The sequence below is a fragment of the Halictus rubicundus genome, unplaced genomic scaffold (genome assembly GCF_050948215.1).
Source record: "Halictus rubicundus isolate RS-2024b unplaced genomic scaffold, iyHalRubi1_principal scaffold0121, whole genome shotgun sequence".
NCBI lineage: Eukaryota > Metazoa > Arthropoda > Insecta > Hymenoptera > Halictidae > Halictus > Halictus rubicundus.
The window spans coordinates 403,635-424,899 of record NW_027488662.1 but is presented as its reverse complement, the minus strand read 5'-3'; the positions used below and the strand labels follow the sequence as shown (position 1 = coordinate 424,899).

Here is a 21,265-nt window from a genome sequence, read left to right as displayed (position 1 = left end):
ACGAAGGTATTCCGACCGTTGATGATGGTTCCAAAATTGTTTTCGCGTTACGAACGCGCGATCGAGCGGCTGTTGTCTCGCTCGCGTAAACAGCCGTGTCACCGGCGACAAACACCTCCGTTTGAATCTCACCTCGCGCGCAAAGGTGAACCGAATTCACCCATGAGAACAATGAGATCAACCGTCCTTCCGACGTTTCGTGCGTTCTCGTGCGCGAACGAGATCTCAGAATACGTTCTGACTTCGCAGCGCTCGCTTGCACTAAGACTCACTCGTGACTTCATCTACGTGCAATTATTCAGTTTCTCGCGGCATCGTCGCTTCCTATCTCGCTACAGTTTGTATCGCGATTTCCGTCACATTTCTTTGTTTGTGCCAGCGGTGTGGCCTAGTCGTGTCGAAAAACATTAAAGTGACTTGCAACAAATTTCGCGTCTCGTGCATATCACCTGCAGTCTTCACCACTTTCCTCAGCACTCAATTCTGAGTGGTCCCGGCCTCAGGCACTCGAAAAATCGTTCAAGCCGAAACACTCAGTACTTTGAATGTGATCCCTATTCACGTTCTTCCAAACAATCTCGATCTATTTTTACATTCTTATTACTTTTCGAATAGGTTAAAACATATAGTAAAAGCAAATTAAGAATAAATAAAAATGATTAACATATAATTATTGCAAAATTGTGATTAACATATAATTATTGCAAAAAATGCCTAGAAATGATTATTAATAACAATTTCCATCCTCATATGCATACGCATTCAGTATTACACGCATTCTATGCTAAAGGAATGTATTTCATATCGTGATATACACGAATATTTAATTTTTCCAGTAAATTCTGCACCGTGACTGCGTCCGTATCCGCAGAGATTTCTAACGCTGCCTAATCTTGTCTGTGGGTTGTCTGTGGGTTGCCTGTGGCCGACACGCTCCAGCATAGTCATCTCGGGGGTGTAGAGGGGAGTAAACGGTTCTGGGGTTCTGGCAGCAAACGACGCGATTTTCGGCACTCAAGTGGCCTGCCGATACGCTCAGTCCTTATGGGCGACGATTTCGGCCGCCCAAACAACTTCGGCATCTTGCCTGTCTTGTGTGGGACGACCTTTAATCTTCTCACTCTTCATGCTTGCTATTTCTTCCCCACACTCATCCTGAAAATCACTTATTTCATCACTGCTACTCATTGATAGTCAATTTTTTTCACTTACATATAAATTTGCGGTTTTCATTTTACCTTTGACTTTTTACCGGTTGACCTTATCCCAGCCGTAGCATAATCAAAAGATGTATGGTTATTTCTACTCGTAATATTAATATCAGAGCCATATTCCAGAAGAGTTGCAACAACTTCTGTATGTCCTTCTTGAGAAGCAATATGAAGTGCTGTTCTGCCACACTCATCTCTAGAGTTAATATCAGCACCAAATTTCAAGATAGTCTCAATAACTTCCTGATAACCTTTTTTAGCACCTAAGTGCAGTGGTGTGATGACATTTTTAATTTTACAATCAACTTTGGCACCGCATTCTAGCAATACTTTTGTTCGAAATCGCTGCAGGCGTTACCGAGAATCTCAGTAACGCAAACATCATTTCTCTTGTCATATAGGCCATATAGTTTTTGCGACCTAATCCGCAGACGAGCGGCCTCGGTGCGACCGTGTCTCGGCGAAGACAATAGCCAGCTGATCGAGCTCGGCGCCGAGACCGGGTGAGCGAACTCAGATGTAAACCTTGTGTTTACATCTAAACGTTTACTTGTCGCGTGAGCCACCGTTCCCATATTCCAAAATATCAAATCCGTCACCCACCGTCCTTGTTTCCTGTGCAGCAGCGGCCGTTAGGGCATTGCCCTCGTGCGCTAGCTAACGTTCGACACTGCCAAATCCTTTGTCATTTTCAAAAACCCTACTCCTTATTCCGTCCGCCAGTGGCTACGCACAGTATAAATAACCCACGATAACCGCTAAACGACGTCTTTTGGCATATACGATCGCTTGATCATAGTCGCTTTTCTTTATCGTTTACTCGTGCGCTTCACGACTCTTTTCTCTCCCCAATCGTGCGCTTCACGATTTGTGCGTTACCTTATCACTTCCATTTACTCGCCGCTGTCTTGTACCTTTCTCTATTCACCGCTTTCTTGTACCTCTGCTTTTCACTTCGTTTTCTGTATATTTTCCGCTTTACTCTAAATACACTATTTATTTCACCATACAGTCCACTTTTACTCTACACCTGTCTCTATCGCAACCTATACCTCTTTCCTCTCGCTATAGTTCCAAACAACTTTTACAACCTCTTTATGACCCTTCTGAGTTGCAATGTGCAGTGCACTGATCCCATCCTTTTGCTTAGCATTTACATTAGCTCTTTTATTCAAAAGCATTGTGCTAATTTCTTCATTTCCTCTTTGAGCAGAAAGATGGAGTGGTGTGATATCACTTTTTATTCTAGAGTTAACATTGTAACGAGTCCGTTTCCCGGCGGATCTCGTGACAACGGATTCCTCGCGGCCGGATTTGGCTCGCCGTGCCAGGGTTCACGCAGGATAACGCGAGGGCTACGGCGGGGCGCGGGCGGTCGGGCACGGGTGATTAACGACACGAGTATTCCAAATGTTCGTCACTGTCCCGGCTTCGCGTTTCGGTGGCCGGCGGTCGCGATTCGGGTCTCGATCGCTCGGCGTTCGGGTCGGCCCTTCAGGTGGTCCAATACGCAGCGGCGTAGATCGGTGTTCGCGGGTCGCGAATAACTCGGCACACTCGCGGTTATAAGATCCGCGGGCAAACTAGTATTCCGCGAGAATCGGCGGGCGGTTTCTCGGCGTCGGAACAGCGCGGGTCGACCGTATCCGGGCGGTCGATATCGGCGGCTGGTGAATACCGTTCGATCATGCGACTGATCGCTATCGCGGCGGAAAACCAAAGAGACCGTTTTCCGGTTCGTCTCTCTCGTCTTGCCGGGCGAGGGGGTGCGGTGCGGTACGGTTCGCGGCCGGCTTTTCCGGTGTCGTCCCGCATCCGGCGCGCCGGCGTCGCATCATGGCGGGTTCCGGTTCCCGCCAAGATCGGTTCGGCGTTGCGGGGCTCGCGGGGGCGCTCGCGGGTACCGGCGGATCTCGGTATCCGTCGGTCGTGTTCGGCTCGGAACAGGCCTGGCGCAGCCAGGTCTGTTACACCCCCCCCCCCCTTACGTCGCGGCGGCGAGTGGGCGGCAGTCTTCTCGTCTACTTCGGCACGACGGGACCTTACGTGCTAAACTTAATCTAGCTTAACCTAACGCGGGGCTGTACACTTAACCTATCTTAATCCTATGTGAACACTGTACACTTAACCTATCTTAATCCTACTAGAACGCTGGACACTTAGCCTAACTTAAACTACGCGACACTGTACACTTAACACTACTTAACCTAGCCTAACCTACGTTCAGCGTTCGTTCACCCCCGCCGGGGTGAAGTCGCGGGGGCCCCGTGGGGCCACGTCCTCGCGCACTTCCCTCGTCACTCGCACGGTTGTGTCCGTCTTGAAGCCGCGGGCGTGCTGGGGGTCGGGTCGTCGGACACGGGCGACAGCGTCGTCAGCGAGTCCCAATTCCGACGTCGGGGTCCGCTTCGCGTCGCCGGTTCTCCGGCGGCCGGGCTGTCTGGCGGGGCTGATTGGTCGCGGCGGCGGCAGCTTCCGTCCGGCATGGCATCTGACGTCGACGCCCCGTGGCTCGGCTCGGTCTCGTCGAACAGGGCCGCACGGCCCCAGCTGGTGTCCATCCCCGGCCGGCTTTTTGGTTGCTGGACTTTTCCTCCTGTCGCAAAAGTGTACGGGGGCAATTAGTTTTCGGGGACGGCCTCTACGCCTAGGAGCTGGGTTAGCAGCGGGGGCGGGTGCGGGCTGCTGGGGGTTTCCCGCGGGGGAAAGTCGGCGCTCGCGCTCGGCGCTTTCCTCTGGAGTATGGTCTGGTTCGTCGGCGGGGCCGGCGGCGGGCTTGAGGTCCCGCACATGGATATGGCGCAGCCATCGCCTAGCCCGGTCGCGCAGGTCCACGATGACCGGCGACACGACGCGCCCGACGGTGTACGGGCCGCTGAACTTCGGCGCGAGTTTGGCGGCGACGCCTTCTTCTTTATTGGACAGCGTGTGTTCCCTTCTCCAGACGGTGTCCCCCAGGGCAGGCCTCCAATCTCGGCGGCGCAGGTTATAATATTTGGCCTGTCGGTCGAACGCTCGTGCCAGGTGTACTCGGGCCAGTTCCTGGGCCTCCCGGAGGTTCTTCCACCGCTGCTGCGGCGGGGCTGCGGCTCCTTCCGTGGTGGTCGGCCCCGGTGGCCGGAGTTCCCGTCCTTGGTTGAGGTACGCCGGGCTGTACCCGGTTGCCTCGTGCCACGCCGTGTTGATCGCGAATCTGGCCTCGTCCAGTTTCTCGTCCCAGCGGTTGTGGCGGTTTCCGGTGTACTGGGCGAGCATGGTCTTCACGACCTTGTTGGCTCGCTCTACCGGATTACACTGGGGCGCGTACGGCGGGGTCCGGCGGTGCTGGGTCCCGGCGGTTTTCAGCAGAGCGGTCACGGGTTCTCCGATGAACTGACGGCCGTTATCTGAAATCAAGATCTGTGGGGCTCCGTGTCGCAGGATTACCTCCCTCTGGATCGCAGCTGCGACGGCGGTACTGGTGGCTTTCCGGAGCGGGGTGAGCTCGACCCATTTGGTGAAACGGTCCATGGCCACTAGCAGCCACCGGTGGCCTTGTCGGGATCGCGGCAGCGGGCCGATCAGGTCGACGGAGACGGTGTGCCACGGTTCGGTCCCCGGGTTGGCGTGCAGCTGTCCTGGTAACGGGTGCGGCGGAACCTTGTACTGCATGCAGTTCTTGCAGCTCCGGACGTAGCGGGCGGCATCCCGGAACATCCCCGGCCAATAGAATCGCTGCGCCAGGCGCACGATGGTTTTGGCGACTCCCAGGTGACCGGCCGTGGGGTCGTCGTGGTACTGGGCCAGGGTAGCCGGGCGATCCTCGTTCGGTACGCACAGCTTCCACGTTGTGCTCGGCTCGGGCTCGTTATAATCGAGCTGGTGCGGGATGCGTTTGTAGAGGCGCCCCTCTCGTATCTGGAATTCTGGTTCGGCGGCTGGGTCGGTCTGGGCGGCGGCTAGCTTCTTCTGGTACCACGTGTCGGTGTGCTGCTTCGGTCGGAGCGAATTCACTCCGGGCGGCGGCGGGATTCTGGACAGCGTATCCGCCACGTGGTTATGTTTTCCGGGTCGGTACCGCACCTCAAAATCGTATTGCTGGAGCTCTAACGCCCATCTCGCCAGGCGGCCGGTCGGGCTGTCGAGTTGGCGGAGCCATTTGAGGGCTTGGTGGTCGGTGATGACGGTGAAGCGGTACCCCTCCAGGTACGGCCGCATCTTCCGGATGCCCCAGACCACGGCGAGACACTCCTTCTCGGTGGCGCTGTATTTGCGCTCGGTCTCGCTCATCGTGTGGCTGGCATAGGCGATCACCCTCTCGTCGTCCTCAGGGCCCTGCGTGAGTACGACTCCCAGCCCGTAGTCGCTGGCATCGGTCTGGAGCGTGAACGGCTGTTCGAAGTCTGGGCATGCCAGCACCGGGGCGGCTACGAGGCGTTCTTTCATCGTCCGGAACGCCGTTTCCTCGGCGGAGGTCCATCTCCATTTGGCGTTTTTACGGGTCAGGCGGGTCAGCGGCTCGATGACCTCTGCGAAGTTCGGGACGAATCGCCGGTACCACGAGGCCATCCCGTGGAATCTGCGGATGTCCCTGATCGTTTTCGGCGTCGGGATCTGGGCGATGGCCGCGGTTTTCTGCGGGTCGGTCCGGATGCCCTGCTGGTCGACGATATGGCCTAAATAGCGGAGGCTGTCGACGCAGAACCGGCATTTCTCCGGGTTCAGCTTCAGTCCGGCCGCACGCAGGCGCCGGAAAACGTCGTGGAGGCGGCGTCGGTGGTCGGCCACGGTCCGGCTGACGACAATAATGTCGTCCAGATAGGCGAACGCGTGCGGCTCGAGCTCCGGGCCGATCACGCGATCCAGGAGGCGCTGGAAGGTCGCGGGCGCGGAGTGTAGTCCGAAGGGCATCACCGTGAATTGGAAAAGGCCGAGCCCTGGAACGGTGAAGGCGGTAAGCGGTCGGCTCGCGGGCTCCAGGGGCACCTGCCAATATCCGTTCTTCAGGTCCAGCGTCGTGAGGAACCTGGCCCCTCGCAGTTTGTCCAATGTGGCCTGGATGTGCGGCAGCGGATACGCGTCCTTCTCCGACCGTTCGTTCAACTTGCGGAAGTCGACGCAGAATCGCGGCCGGCCGTCCTTCTTCTTCACAACGACGACAGGCGAACTCCACGGGCTGCTGGACGGCTCGATGACGCCGTCACGCAACATCTGCGCGACCTCTTCGTTGATGATAGCCTGCATGGCCGGGTTCCGGGGACGGTACCGCTGCTTGACCGGCGTCTCGTCGAGCAGCTTTATCCGGTGCCGTATGAGCGTTGTACGGCCCGTCACGGCGTTGAAGCGTTCCAGCTCGGTGTCGAGGAATCGGTCGAACGCTTCTCGCTCGTCTTTCGGCAGCGGCCGCAGTCCTAGTTGGAGACACGGCTCGGCGTGGTAGTCCTCGGTCCGGGCGGCGATTTCGGCGGGCGGCTCAATCCTCAAGCGCAGGGCGGCGAGGGCGTGTATGCCGAGGAGCACCGGCATCCCCATCCTCGGCAGTACGGTGAACTCGGCCGCTTCCTCCCGGTGTCGGACTCGGAACGGCAGGCGGATGCGTCCCGTCGGACGCGTATCGGTTCCGTCGGCTAGATTGACGAGGCCGGCGCGGAGCTCGACGGGGAGTCTCCCTTGCTCCTGCGCCCAGGTCAGGACTTCCTCATTGATGCAGGAGATCTGTGAGCCCGTGTCGAGGAGGGCATCGAATCTCCGGCCGAGGATTCGGACCGGTAACACGGGACGCGGCGTGTATCGGATTTGCTCCGACAGGTTATCTAGCGGGCCCGGCGTTCGCTCCTCGGCGACGGGGCCCGTGCTCCGTTTCCCGGCGGGTGACACTCCCGGGTGAGCACTCCGTCGCGTCCGCACCGCGAACAAAATCTCCGGTACGCGTTCCGGCACTCGAAGCGTGTGTGAACTCGCTGCTTGCACCGCCAGCAGTGGGTGTCGACGTCGTACGGTTCCGACGGCGGAGCGCGGCTCGTGATCGGCGTTGCTAGTTCGGTCGCGGCGGCGTGGGCCGGGGTTCGGCGCGGCCGTCTTTCCCGTTCTTCGATACGCTCGAGTTCCTGCACACGCTCGCGGAGCGTCCTCACATCCGGCACGGATCCCCGGGGTATGAAGTATTGAAACTTCGTCCGCATGTTCTCGTGTAGCAGGTCGAGTCTCTCGGACGGCGGCACCTGGGCTCGTCGCATCAGCGTGGTAACATCCGTCACGAAGTCCGTGAACGGCTCGTCGTCCCGCTGTCTCCTTTCCCGGGCAGCCCGCTCGTGCTGATAGCGGGTCTGCGGCGACGCATGGGCCCGGAGGAATGCCTGCCTGAACTCGTCCCAGGTGGCGATTTCCTCCCGTTCGTTCCGGTACCAGGCCTGCGCTCGTCCGCTTAACATTACCGGTGCGGCTCGGAGCATGTCTTCGTCTGGGAACCCGTATGTCAACTGGAGGTCCTCCACGCGTTCCAGGAACGCATGCGGGTCTTTCCCGTCGGTGGTGCAACCGCTCTTCCGGATCCGGTCGGTGTTGCGGAGCGGGTCCGGTCTCTCGGCCGTCGCGGCGGCGGACAGCATTTTCCGGGTCTGTACGCCGGGCTCCATTATCGCGTACAGATCGTTCGTCAGGCGGCTAATGCAGTCGGCCCACCGTCGTCTCCGGTCGTCCGGTGTCTCGGGGGATGGTGGTCCGTCGGCGTTTCTTCGGGTACGGCTCGTCGTGGGTGTCCCTCGGGGCATCCACGTGGGTTTCCCCCGGCTGTGATTCAAACTTTCGCGCCCGCCCGACGTTCGATCGGCGGTCCTGCTTCGTCGCGGCGGCGGCAGGCGGCGCGCGTGTACCGGTAGTGTTTCGGCCGGGCTCGCACTAGGTGGCGCACGCGCGGTTCGGTTCACTTCACTCCGCGGCACACTTAACCTCACAAATTCCCACGTGGGCGTAATCCAGCCTGTCCCACGTGGTTAAACAAGTCCCTGTTCGGGCGCCATGTAACGAGTCCGTTTCCCGGCGGATCTCGTGACAACGGATTCCTCGCGGCCGGATTTGGCTCGCCGTGCCAGGGTTCACGCAGGATAACGCGAGGGCTACGGCGGGGCGCGGGCGGTCGGGCACGGGTGATTAACGACACGAGTATTCCAAATGTTCGTCACTGTCCCGGCTTCGCGTTTCGGTGGCCGGCGGTCGCGATTCGGGTCTCGATCGCTCGGCGTTCGGGTCGGCCCTTCAGGTGGTCCAATACGCAGCGGCGTAGATCGGTGTTCGCGGGTCGCGAATAACTCGGCACACTCGCGGTTATAAGATCCGCGGGCAAACTAGTATTCCGCGAGAATCGGCGGGCGGTTTCTCGGCGTCGGAACAGCGCGGGTCGACCGTATCCGGGCGGTCGATATCGGCGGCTGGTGAATACCGTTCGATCATGCGACTGATCGCTATCGCGGCGGAAAACCAAAGAGACCGTTTTCCGGTTCGTCTCTCTCGTCTTGCCGGGCGAGGGGGTGCGGTGCGGTACGGTTCGCGGCCGGCTTTTCCGGTGTCGTCCCGCATCCGGCGCGCCGGCGTCGCATCATGGCGGGTTCCGGTTCCCGCCAAGATCGGTTCGGCGTTGCGGGGCTCGCGGGGGCGCTCGCGGGTACCGGCGGATCTCGGTATCCGTCGGTCGTGTTCGGCTCGGAACAGGCCTGGCGCAGCCAGGTCTGTTACAACATTTTCATTATATTTCAAAAGAGCTTCAACAATTTTTTCATATCCTTTTTGAATAGCAGCATGAAGTGTTGTTACACCATTTTTAGTTTGTGCGTCTACGTTAGCACCTTTACTTAGAAGCAGTTTAGCAATTTCCCACACCCTTAATAGTGTTACGTCCCAGATGGGGCTGTTTATAGTTTTCCGGGGATAAGGCGCAGTTTTGAACCTACCTGCGTTCACCGGCTTTGGTTCGGGAGATTGAGGGCTGGTTAAATAAATTGTACTTTAATTTTTATATAAAAACGGGAAATGTTTGGTTTATTTAGAGTCTAGTTCTGAATCAGCTCATACATGGATGAATTCTTATAGCGCATAAGCTAGAGCACTTATAAAAACTCGCTTAATAGTACGTTTAAATTACCGAGTCGCTGGTGTTACTCTCGCAAGTCGTGGTTGTGGGGTTTTTGGGCGCTCGCTGGTTGTGGCCGCTGGACGCTGGGGCACACGCGGACACTTCACGCACGGGGTTTCGAAATTCGGCGACACTGTCTTACTGCCGGCGCGACGCGTGTGTGGTACAAGGGCCTGTCGACGAAGCTGAGCAGTAGCACTGATTTTGAACTGAGTGAATTCGAATTGAAGAGCTGGTTTCCTTTTTATAGTGTGGGCGGTCCTTTGTTTTCTTGAAGTGCTGATTTAGGCGTTTCTGCTTCCCGATCTTCCCGATGTTTCTTGCTTCGTCAGCTGCGTGTTGCCAAGATGAAATCGTCGTCTTTTCTTATGGTTCGGCGTAATTTGATACTTTCCTCTTTTGCGTCTAATCTATAATCTGGTCTTCATCTGCGTGTCTTGCAGGAAGATAAGTCGGCGTATTTTTAACCGCGTCGGGTTGTCACGTATATTTCGATCTTATTTGTTTTCCCGTGTGATAATACTAATGGTCCTTGTTTAGGCGTTTATCGGCGAACCGCCGGACGTGACAATAGCAATATCAGGATCTTCATTAGTAAGAAATCCAAAAAAACCTTCACTTTCACTTAAAGCAGTAAAATGCAATGCTGTTCTTCCATATTTATCACTAGCATTAATATCAGCATCATGTTGCTTCAACGATTTCTATGCATTCCTTCTTAACAGCTATATTCAATAGCTCAGGACTATCTTTTACATTAGCTCTACTAGTTAAAAGTAGCTTGGTAATTTTTAAATTGGCATTCTCAATAGCATAAAATATTGGAGTTTTACCGGTTTTATCTTGAGCATTTATATCAGCTTCATAGTGTTTGAGATTGGCTGAATGTGTCGGCAGCGTTCCCGCGCCGACGCAGATCGGCGCCCCGCAATTGGCTGGATCGCGGAGAGAAGCGAGATCAAGAATCGATTGTTAGATCGCTCTCTAATTGGCCCGCGCCGACGAGACGGGTTACGATCGATTATCATCGTTTCGCCGGCTCGCTCGCTCGTCCAGTTCGTTTCTAACGCTCTATCTATCTATCTCGCAATCGATCTTGATCTCGGCTTCTTGTTCACGTGAACGCTTCGCGTCTTTTTGACCGGTTTCGTGCCACAAGAGCTATCTACGGCTCCCGAAATAGACGGGAGATATCCACTCCAAGCTAAACTGTTCTAACGTGTTTATTTGTGTTTACAAACTGTACAAAGTAATCGGTTCTTGTTCGACGATCCTCACGGTGAAATAAAGTCGTTGTCTCAGTAAACCGCGGCTCTTTAGTGTTCGCCTTCCGATCCCAAACACATAGCTTATCAATAATTTAGCTACTTCTTCCTGTTTATTTTTGGCTGCACTATGTAAAGGTGTAAAACCTTCTTTAAATGTTGAATTGTCTAACGTATTAACATCAGCACCATATATCGGCAATACGTATATATCCTTTCTTAGCAGCCATATGAAGAGAGGTTGTTGAGAACTCTTCGGATCTTTCAACACTGTGAAAGATTTCCGTCAGTTCGCAGAAACGGAGTGGCAGGAAAAAGCCCGACGAAACGAGGATCGCAAGGAATACACAGAGAGAAAACGCTTGAGATCTGTCGAATGTCGATAGTACAGATAGACTGCGTCGATCGGCCGTTAGATCGATCGCTCCTGACGCCCGTCCCCCGCGCGGCCCGCGAGGGCCGCCGAGCTGCTCGATCCACCCGGGACTCGCGGGGCGCGGGAGGGGACGCAGGAACGACGTCGCGCACGCGCCGTTGATCCAGTCCTCTGAGTCGTGTATTTAACAGATTTGTACAATGTTGTTCGTTACCGAACATGTTTAAAAATACAGAACTATATACAAAAGTTAGATATGGGTTCGGAGGTTGCGAACCCCGTCCGCCTCCTCTCGTTTCCTCGATAAATCTCCAACAGAGGTTATACTATCTTCCCCTTTAACATCAACAGTAGCACCTCTACTTAAAAGCAACGTAATAACTTCTTTACTATGTACCTTTTTCAACAGTAAAGTGCAGTGGTGCATAACCTTTTTTCCATGGTGAAGTACACACACATTTAACATAAGCTCCATATTTTAAAAGATGCTCAACAATTTGTAAACATCCTATTTCAACTGCAACATGAAGTAAACTTGTACCATCATTGTCTCTGACATTAACATCAGCTCCATACTTTAAAAGTAGTTCAGTAACTTCCATTTTCTTATTTCCAATCGCATTGTGAAGTGGAGTTCTACCATATTGATTTTTAGCATCAATATTAACACCTTTGTCTAGAATCATCTTAACAATTTCTGTCACCATTTATAACAGCGAAATGAAAAGGAGTATTAGAAAGCTTTCTATTTTTGCTGTTAACTTTAGAACCGCTTGTTAAAAGTAGTTTAGTAACTGCTGCATGTTTATTCATAACAGCATCACAAAGTAAAACATATCCTTCTGACCATGCTTGTGAATAAGACAGCCCAAAAGAATTGATTAACTCCCTTGCTCTTTCTATTCTTCCTTCACGAACCGCAGAAATTAAACTGTAGTTTACATCCTGATTACCTAGCATAACTACTTGCCCTCCAGATTATAACATTTTCCTTATATTGATATAATCATAAATAGATGATATATTATCCACAGTATATAATATAAGTCAAACTAGTGTAAACATAATATTCTTACTATCTTGCAATGTTTTAGTTTCTGTAATAAATTCAGATGTTTACATGACTCTCCTTTAACGCAATAAATATGTCTAATAGAATCAAATGGTAAACTTGTAGCTGTGATGTGGAGTATAAAGTAGCTCATATACCAAAATTTGTGCTTTTTTCTATATCTACTTTCCCTTAATTTGACTCTATGGCTTGCTAAAACTCAGATATTGTAACTAATTTAAGTATAATATAACATTAACTTAGGTTATGTATAAATATTTCATAGTATTATTGAAAGTTTCAAACTTTTAACTCCACTTTCTGTATTGACGTCTTTTAAATTTTGATCTGGCTCCTTCAGCATTTTTAACAATTTACTCGCAACATTCTTATGTCCATTAGCTATAGCAACTTGCAATAATGTATTCCCTTGATTATTACGGGCGCTCGTTACAGCTAAAAATTCATCTTGCTTTACTATCCTTAACTTGTTGATAATTTCAACATTACCTATTTTTGTATCTTCAAACAATTCTTCAACTAATTTCAGGAAGTCAGCAACTTTCTGATCTTTGGAAAGATTAATAGGTGTTTTGCCTTCTTTATTCTCAATGTTGTAAGTTGCACCATGTTTTAATAAAGATTTTACAACTTCTAAGAAGCCATTTTTAGCCGCAACATGAAGTGATGTAGTACCACCAGAAGTTGTTCTAGCATTAATAAAGTCAATTAATTCATCACGACTGATATGTTGTAACAGAACCTCAACAATTTCTCTGTAACCTTTGGCAGAACCTATATGTAATGGTGTATTGCCCTTGTTAGTAATTTGAGCAACTTCAGCTGCATTTTCTAATAGGGTACGTACAACATCTATGTTGCCGTTGTTAACAGCATGGTGTAATGGTGTTCTTCCATCGGTATCTTTGAAATTAACAATTCCCCCCCTTTTGATGGAATTCTCAACCGCTAAAGGATTGTCATTTTTTATGGCCTCAAGTAACTTTTCAGAAAAAGCAGACTGTAATCTCTGATTGATTGACTCTAAAAACCTTTTTACAGGAATGTCAATATTAAGTTCAACCAATTCTATGAACGATCTTACATCTTTCTTTAACTCACTATGCAATAGCTTATAATATTCGGTACCTTGCCCTTTGGAAACGAAGCATTTAGCCGTTCCACCGTAAGCTTCATCTGTATACCCCGACGTTATGTGTTTTGGATCAAATTCTAGTGCTACTAGCATATCATTTACTGACTGTATGCTTTTATTATCTATCGAACCAAGTACACAATCTTTGTATACCTCAACTAAGTGGTATGCATTTCCTAGGTAATAAGAACCTTCCTTAAGAGTTTTCCAAGGAAAAATATTCTTTTCTGAACTATCTGGATGCGACATGCTCTGCAACATAGGAAGGTAAAGCTTAGAAAAACGAATATGCAATTTTGCAGCACTTTTAAGCTTCTCTAGTTGATCCAACTCACATTCAGGGTTAAACTGTGATTGAACTTGGTCTGGCTCCTTCAGCATTTTTAACAATTTACTCGCAACATTCTTATGTCCATTAACTATAGCAACTTGCAATAATGTATTCCCTTGATTATTACGGGCGCTCGTTACAGCTAAAAATTCATCTTGCTTTACTACCCTTAACTTGTTGATAATTTCAACATTACCTATTTTTGTATCTTCAAACAATTCTTCAACTAATTTCAGGAAGTCAGCAACTTTCTGATCTTTGGAAAGATTAATAGGTGTTTTGCCTTCTTTATTCTCAATGTTGTAAGTTGCACCATGTTTTAATAAAGATTTTACAACTTCTAAGAAGCCATTTTTAGCCGCAACATGAAGTGATGTAGTACCACCAGAAGTTGTTCTAGCATTAATAAAGTCAATTAATTCATCACGACTGATATGTTGTAACAGAACCTCAACAATTTCTCTGTAACCTTTGGAAGTAGCAGTGTGTAATGGTGTATTGCCTTTATTAGTAACTAGAGTGACAGCAGCTCCGTTTTTGAGTAAGATGTTCACAATACCCATCTGCCCATTGCTAACGGCATAATGTAATGGTGTTCTTCCATCAATATCTTTATCATTGGCATCAGCTCCATTTTTTAATAAACGCTGAACAGCTTGTATATTACCTTTACTAGCAGCAATGTTGATATCTTTTTGCAGATGCTGGAGAACCTCTGATGCTTTGCTACCCTCAAGCTTAAATCTAATATTAATTGCCTCTATCTTTTTTAAAATATCTAAAACACTCGGATGACTTGGTCCAAAAACAGCTTTTCTTTGATCAAAACTTTCTCTGTAGACTTTAAGTGCGCTGATCCATTTGCCTTGAGCATAAAGTACATTTGCTATGTTGTATTGAGTATTCAAGGTTTCTGGGTGATTTTGTTGTAAAGCTTTTTTCTGGATATTTAAAACCTCTTGAAAAGCTTTCAAGGCTTCATGATATTTATTTTGACTGAAGAGTACCCCAGCAATGTTATGTAACGTTCTCAAAGTATCAGCATGATTAATACCTAAAATTATTTTCTTGTTTTCAAAAACCTCTTTATAGATTTTTAAGGACTCTTCGTATTTACCTTGGTTAGCTAGTACCATTGCTATATTATTTTTGACACTCACAGTGGCTAGATCATGTGTACCTAGTGTTTCTTTCCTCTTTTCAAAAACTGCCCTATTGATATTTAACGCTTCTTCATATTTTCCCTGTCTATCTAATACTAATGCCATGTGAAACTGAGTATTTAAGGTATCTGAATGATTTGACCCTAATATTTCCTTTTGTCTCTGATAGACTTCTTGATAAATATTAAAAGCTTTTTCATCTTTCCCCTGTCTATGCAGCACTAAAGCGATTGTACTTCTTGTACTTAAAGTGTCCTTATCATTTAAACCCAGCATTTCTTTTTGTTTCTGAAAAATCTCTTCAAGCATATTTAAAGCTTCTTGGTAAATTCCTTGCTTATATAGCACTTGGGCTATATATGTCTGAATATCTAAAGTACCAGGATTATCTGGTCCTAGTATTTCTTTTCTTCTTTCAAATGCGCTTCTGAAAATACTTAAGGCTCTTTGGTAATTGCCTTGATTCGAGAGCACTATAGCTGCATCAATCTGAGCGGATACGCCACTTTGCGATATCTGCTTCAACTGCTCGACCTTTGAAAAGTTACTATGTACTGCAGCAACTACTAACGTTTTGTTCTCCTTATTACGAGCACTCATCACTGCTTTTACTGTATCAATATCCTTTATCTTATTTAGGTCATTAATAACTTGAGCATTACGTTCTTTAACTTTTTTAAATGACTCACTAATTAATTTAAATAAGCTAGTTATATCTCTATCTACAGTGAAGTCTGATGGTGTTTTACCGCTGTCAGAAACAGCATTATATACTGCACCATGGGACAGTAAAGCTTTTACAATTTTTAAATGTGAGAACTTAGCAGCATAATGTATAGGAGTACATCTCTTGCTACTAACCACATTGGGATTGGCTTTATTCTGTAATAAAATCTTGACAACTCCGTCATAGCCTTTCCATGCAGCATAATGTAATGACATTCCACTATCATCATTTCTTGCATTAATAAATGCTCCTGCTCTAATGTCATTCTCAACCTCTGAAGAGCTATTACGTTTTACAGACTCAAATAATTTTTCAGTTGATGCTAATAAATTGATAACATCTTTGTTGTTAGTCATTTCTATAGGTCTTCTATAAAGCTTGTCAACAGCATTATAAATTGCGCCATTTTTTAATAAAACTTCAATAACGTCTGTATAACCAAAGTTAGCAGCAATATGCATAGGGGTTAAGCCATTAGTATCTTTAGCATTAACGTCAGCACCTTGTGCTATCAAGTATTTTACAACTTCTAGCTGACCTTTCATTGCAGCATAGTGCAGTACTGTCTGGTTAGCTGTACCAAGCTCATTAACACTTAACCCCTTGCTAAGGAGAAACTTTACAGTGTCTTTGTACCCTTCTCTGGCTGCAATATGTATAGGCTTTGATCCAGAGGCATTTTTAACATTAATATTAGCCCCTTCATCTACTAGACATTTTACCATTTCTAAATTACTTTCTTGTGAAGCAATGTGTAGTATCGTCCAATCATCGTTGCCTTTAGCGTTCATATCTACTTTTTTATATTGCAGTAACATTTTCACCACTTGCAAATGACCATGTGCAACTGCTAATTCTAAAGGTGTTCTGCTCTTATTGTCCTTAACAGTAACTTTTGCTCCATTACTTAATAGGACTTCAACAACATTAACATGGCCCTGTCCTGCAGCTATATGTAGTGGAGTACCTTCAAAATTTACAACGTTAACGTTAGCCCTGCTTGCTATCAAAATTTCCGCAACTTCTTCATGGCCTTCTTGTGCCGCAAGATATAATGGTGTTGTACTATCAATAGTTATAGCATCAACATTGGCTCCCCTTGCTATCAGAGCATTTACTATCTCCTTGTGGCCTCTTTTAGCAGCCAAATGTAATGGTGTAGCATCTACAGGACCTTTCATATTAATACGGGCCTTGTTTTTTAGCAAAATCTCTATAATATCCCTATAACCACAGAGCACTGCTACTGCTAAAGGTTCCCCACTTTCTGCATTAACACTAGCTCCATTTTCTATAAGAACTTCAACGATCTCCTTGTGGTTATGCTTAATAGCAGATAGCAATGGTGTTAGGTCGTTACTCTTAACATTAACATTGGCTCTATTTGCTACAAGAATCCCAACGATTTCCTTATGACCTCCTTCCACAGCTAAATGTAATGGTGTACTACCTGCAACATCTTCCACATTAACTTTGGCTTCATTTTTTATTAAAAGGTTCACAATATCTTTGTGACCCCCTACAATAGCCGCATGTAAAGGTGTAATACCATAATTAGCACTAGTATTGACTTCAGCTTTACTTTTAATTAGAAAAGCAATAGCGTCTTTATGTCCACTTAGAGCAGCTCCATGCAATGGCGTCATGCCATCATTAGATCTAGCATCAACTTCAGCTTTATTTTTTATTAGAAAAGCAATAGCGTCTTTATGTCCACTTAGAGCAGCTACATGCAATGGCGTCATGCCATCATTAGATCTAGCATCAACTTCAGCTTTATTTTTTATTAGAAGATCAATAATATCTTTGCTACCATTCATTGCAGCTGCATGTAGTGGTGTACTACCCTTAATGTCTTGAGCTCTAACTTCAGCTTTATTTCTTATTAGGAGTTCAATAATATCTTTGTGACCTTTCCGAACAGCTACATGTAATGGTGTTAGATTATTATTGGCTTTATCATTGATTTCTACTCCATTTTTTATTAAAAGCTCAGCAACTGCCTTATGACCACTCTCTGCTGCATAGTGTAATGGTGTAGCATCATTTTTATCCTTAGCGCGAATGTTAACACCATGCTCGAGAAGAGCAACAACTATTTTTAAGTAGCCACTCTGCACTGCAAAATGTAGTGGGGTTATACCTTCCACAGTGGCAATATTAGCATTTGCCTTATTTGTCAGTAAAGACTTAACAATTTTCTCATGTCCATCTTTTGCTGCGTAGTGCAAAGGTGTGTTATTATAGGTTTTGTCAACAACATTAACATTAGCTGCATGCTTCAATAAAATATTAGCTATCTTTTCATGACCGTTTTCTATTGCATAGTGTAATGGTGTACAACCATCTATAACTCTGGAGTTAACATCGGCTCCTTTGAGAATTAAAGCATTCACTACTTCTAGGTGGCCATTTAGTGCTGCTGTATGTAATGGCATTCCCTCCTTATCGTTTCTTGCATTAACATTTGCCCCATTTTTCAGTAAAAAATTCACTAGCCCTAGATAACCACTTTCTGCAGCTATATGTAGTGACGTAAAGCCACCCATAGTCTCGTTGATGTCAACATTCGCTTCTTTTTCCAGCATAATCTTAGCAACATCAATGTGATTGTTTTTTATTGCATAGTGTAAAGGTGAATAACCAGCTATATCTTTGGTATTAGTATTAGCATTATTTTTTAGTAGAATTTCAACAGCATCTTTGTGACCGTTTCCAGCTGCAATATGTAGTGATGTTTTTCCACTATTATCTAGATCATCAACATATACACCTGTTTCTCCTATAAAAAATTCCACAATATTTTTCCTTCCATGTGCAGCAGCAATATGAAGTGGACTTTGACCATGTACATCTTTAATATTGATACCTAACTTTTGATCAATGATAAATTTTATAACCTCGAGACCAGGTCCATGAGCAGCAAAATGTAATGTGGTCGATGAGTTAATACTTCTAGCATTGATATCTGCTCCTTTTCTGAGATAACTCTTTAAGTCTTCAAGATTTCCTTCTTCCAACGCAGCAAACATTTCTTCCTGATTAGTAATAGTGAGAAGGTTTTGATCGTATTTATCTTTCAACTTGGAAGGATCATCTCTTACCGACTTGCCAATCTTTCTCTTATTTTTTATTACATTTTCTGAAATAAGTTTTTTAGCGTTCAAGATAACTGCTATCGAGGGATCAGATAACAATACATCAACTAAGGTATTATCGTGTGCTAAGTGATTACGCAAACATTTTCCAGTTAATAAAGGAGTGTTATCATCTAAAAAAAGTAGATTGTTTTCTAGATGCTTCTCTGATCTACCTAAGATTGACATTATATCCAGAACAAGCATTTCTACTACTGCTTGCAACTTTTTATTCCTCTTGTAGGAAGGGAGCTTTTCAATTAACTTGCCACTTAATGCGTTATTTCTCAAAATACTTTTCAGTTCAGATAACTTCAGTTCAAGCTGGTTATTATATTTTTCTTCTGTTATATTATAAGCTTTCCTTTGTTTATATATAGGAATAAACGAACCTTTCTCATTTAACTTGTCTCTTAATTCCTCAATCCATTTAAGGTCACCTGTTCCAAGTTCAGCAATGTAAAAAATCTCACAAGTCAATCTATTTACTTCACCAAGGTTGTCATCCTGTATTCTTGACCTAGCACTATGAAAAATTTTCATTGATAGTTTGGCAATTTCTTTAAGATTGTGAGACTCTATTTGGGAACGAATATTCTCTAGTGTTTTATTAGCAAAGAATTTCATTCCTCTAATAACATTATGGTCAATATTATTGTCGTTCAAACCAACACCTAAAATCTTTAATGATATAAACCCTGTAACATAATCAGTTCCGATATTTTTTGATTTAGTTTTTGCAAAATTGATTATGTCATCAATTTTGTTAAACAGCTCCTTTTCATAATATGTCTTGTCAGTTATATTATTGCTTAATTCTTTAATGAGTTTTTCAAGCTTATCATGTTCCATCAGTTTAAAACTCTCTGTAATCGTTTCATCTAATTCAACGTTACTAAATATTCCAACAACTTCTTTTATCTCATCTAAGCTTTCACTACTGGTAATTTTTTTTAGCAATACTCTGATCATTTTAATCTTGTTGTTGTAAAGAATGTCAGAAATTACATTATCGATTCTTTTAGTATCATTTTGAACACCAATAAAAAAGCTAACATCTGTATTTTCCTCAATCTCTGTTCTCTTAGAGAGCGAGTAAGCATGTGATAGTGAATTACGTAAATCTATAATGACTTCTCTTGTGTTGCTTGGTAATGATAGTAGAAGAAGCTCGCTTGTAGTGCTAGATAACTTAGGAGATTCTAGAGTGTTTTTTAAATATTCACCAATAACTTGTAAAACCCTTGTAATAATTAACTGTCCTTCCCTTTGTTTAGGATCAGCTGATAACGCCAACTTTATATAATCACTTATTTTCTCTAAAGAATGAATATCCCTCATTTGTTGATAATCGCTATACAACTCTCCAAATTGAGGATAATTGCTAACGACCTCTGCAACAACACTCTCACGCTTTAACTTTGGTAGATCAGCAAATTTACCAATGTCCACACCTTCTATAGTATCTTTTTCTTCTTTAAGTTCCTTTGCAAAATTTTCTAAGTGGTTTAGTATTTTACTTTTATTCAATGTGGCATTATAGAATAGATTAATTTCCTGTCGTTTTATGTGAGAAGAAACAAAACTGATCAAACAAAATTCCATTTCTTCCCAAGGCAGTCTATCGTAGGTTGATTTCAACTGCCGTTTTAATATATGAATATTTTGTGCAATAAATTTTGCTATGAATAAAAACTTTTCATCTACTTTCTCTGTGTTTGAGTACTCTGCCTTTAACAAGCTAATATTTTGAAGTACTAACTCAATCCGCTCTCTTATGTTATTAAGATGACTCTTCACATTCTGATCTTGTCCAGAAGTACTAGAGAAGAAACGGAGGTTTATTAACTTATTTTCAACAAAAATTTCTATCGCTTCTGACAATGGTACATTCTTTAGTTTTAATTCCTCATAAGCTCGTGAAAGAATTTCATCTAATTCCCTGAAATGAACAGCAAAATAATTGCCTGGCCATTTATTAATGAGTGTATCAAGAAGTTCAACATTGCCTGAACGTATAGCATAATAAAATGCATGATGGCATGTTTCATCCTTATCATCTGGTAATATAGTAGTTTCTCTGATGCCAATAGATAAATTACTTAGAATTTGACTATTACTGCCAAGTAGGTACTCTAAAATCATTACCTTATTATGTTTACAAGCTAAGATAACTAAGTTAGTACTCTTAACAGGGTTGTTAGGATTATCATAATAATCTCTCAAAGTTACTCGATCTTCTGCATCATTTATGTAATCAATGAAGTTGCTTAATTTTTTTAAGCTATCGACATTACCATCTGATATCGCCTCTTCGAGTTCAGTTAAAACCAGGAGATAAAGTTCTTCAGCTTTTGCCTTTATGCAGTAGAGCTTTTTATATTCTCGAATAAAATCCTCTTTTGATGTGTAAGAACGTGATAGAAACTGTTTATCTTCTTGATAAAAACTGGCTTGTTGTTTAGATACATGCATAAACCCTCTCTGGAATAATTAAAAAAAAATTAAAATACCATCTTTTGTTAATGAAATATTTTCGAGAGAAACATTTACTAGTCGTGCAATTTCAGGACAAAAAACCCTAACAACATTTGGTTTTGGGTGCGGAAAATGTGTTGGTTGTTTAAATTTTTAGTAACACCTACTAATAATAACTTGTTTGAAAACAACAAAGAGAAGTGATTATCAACTTACATAAAAAAGCACTAAATTTAGTGTTTTAAGCATTATAGCAATCTGTC

At 45.4% G+C, this 21,265-nt stretch overlaps 1 protein-coding gene across 1 annotated transcript; it reads right to left on the bottom strand.

Moving 5' to 3' along the window:
* Positions 1–1,035: 1,035 nt before the first annotated feature.
* On the bottom strand, positions 1,036–21,002 carry LOC143363782 (uncharacterized). Its single transcript, XM_076804315.1, is given in 5 exon segments — positions 1,036–1,155; positions 1,239–1,540; positions 9,875–10,011; positions 10,013–10,253; positions 12,389–21,002. Coding segments are annotated over 5 exon segments (9,411 nt in total). The 5' UTR covers positions 21,000–21,002.
* Positions 21,003–21,265: the final 263 nt, after the last annotated feature.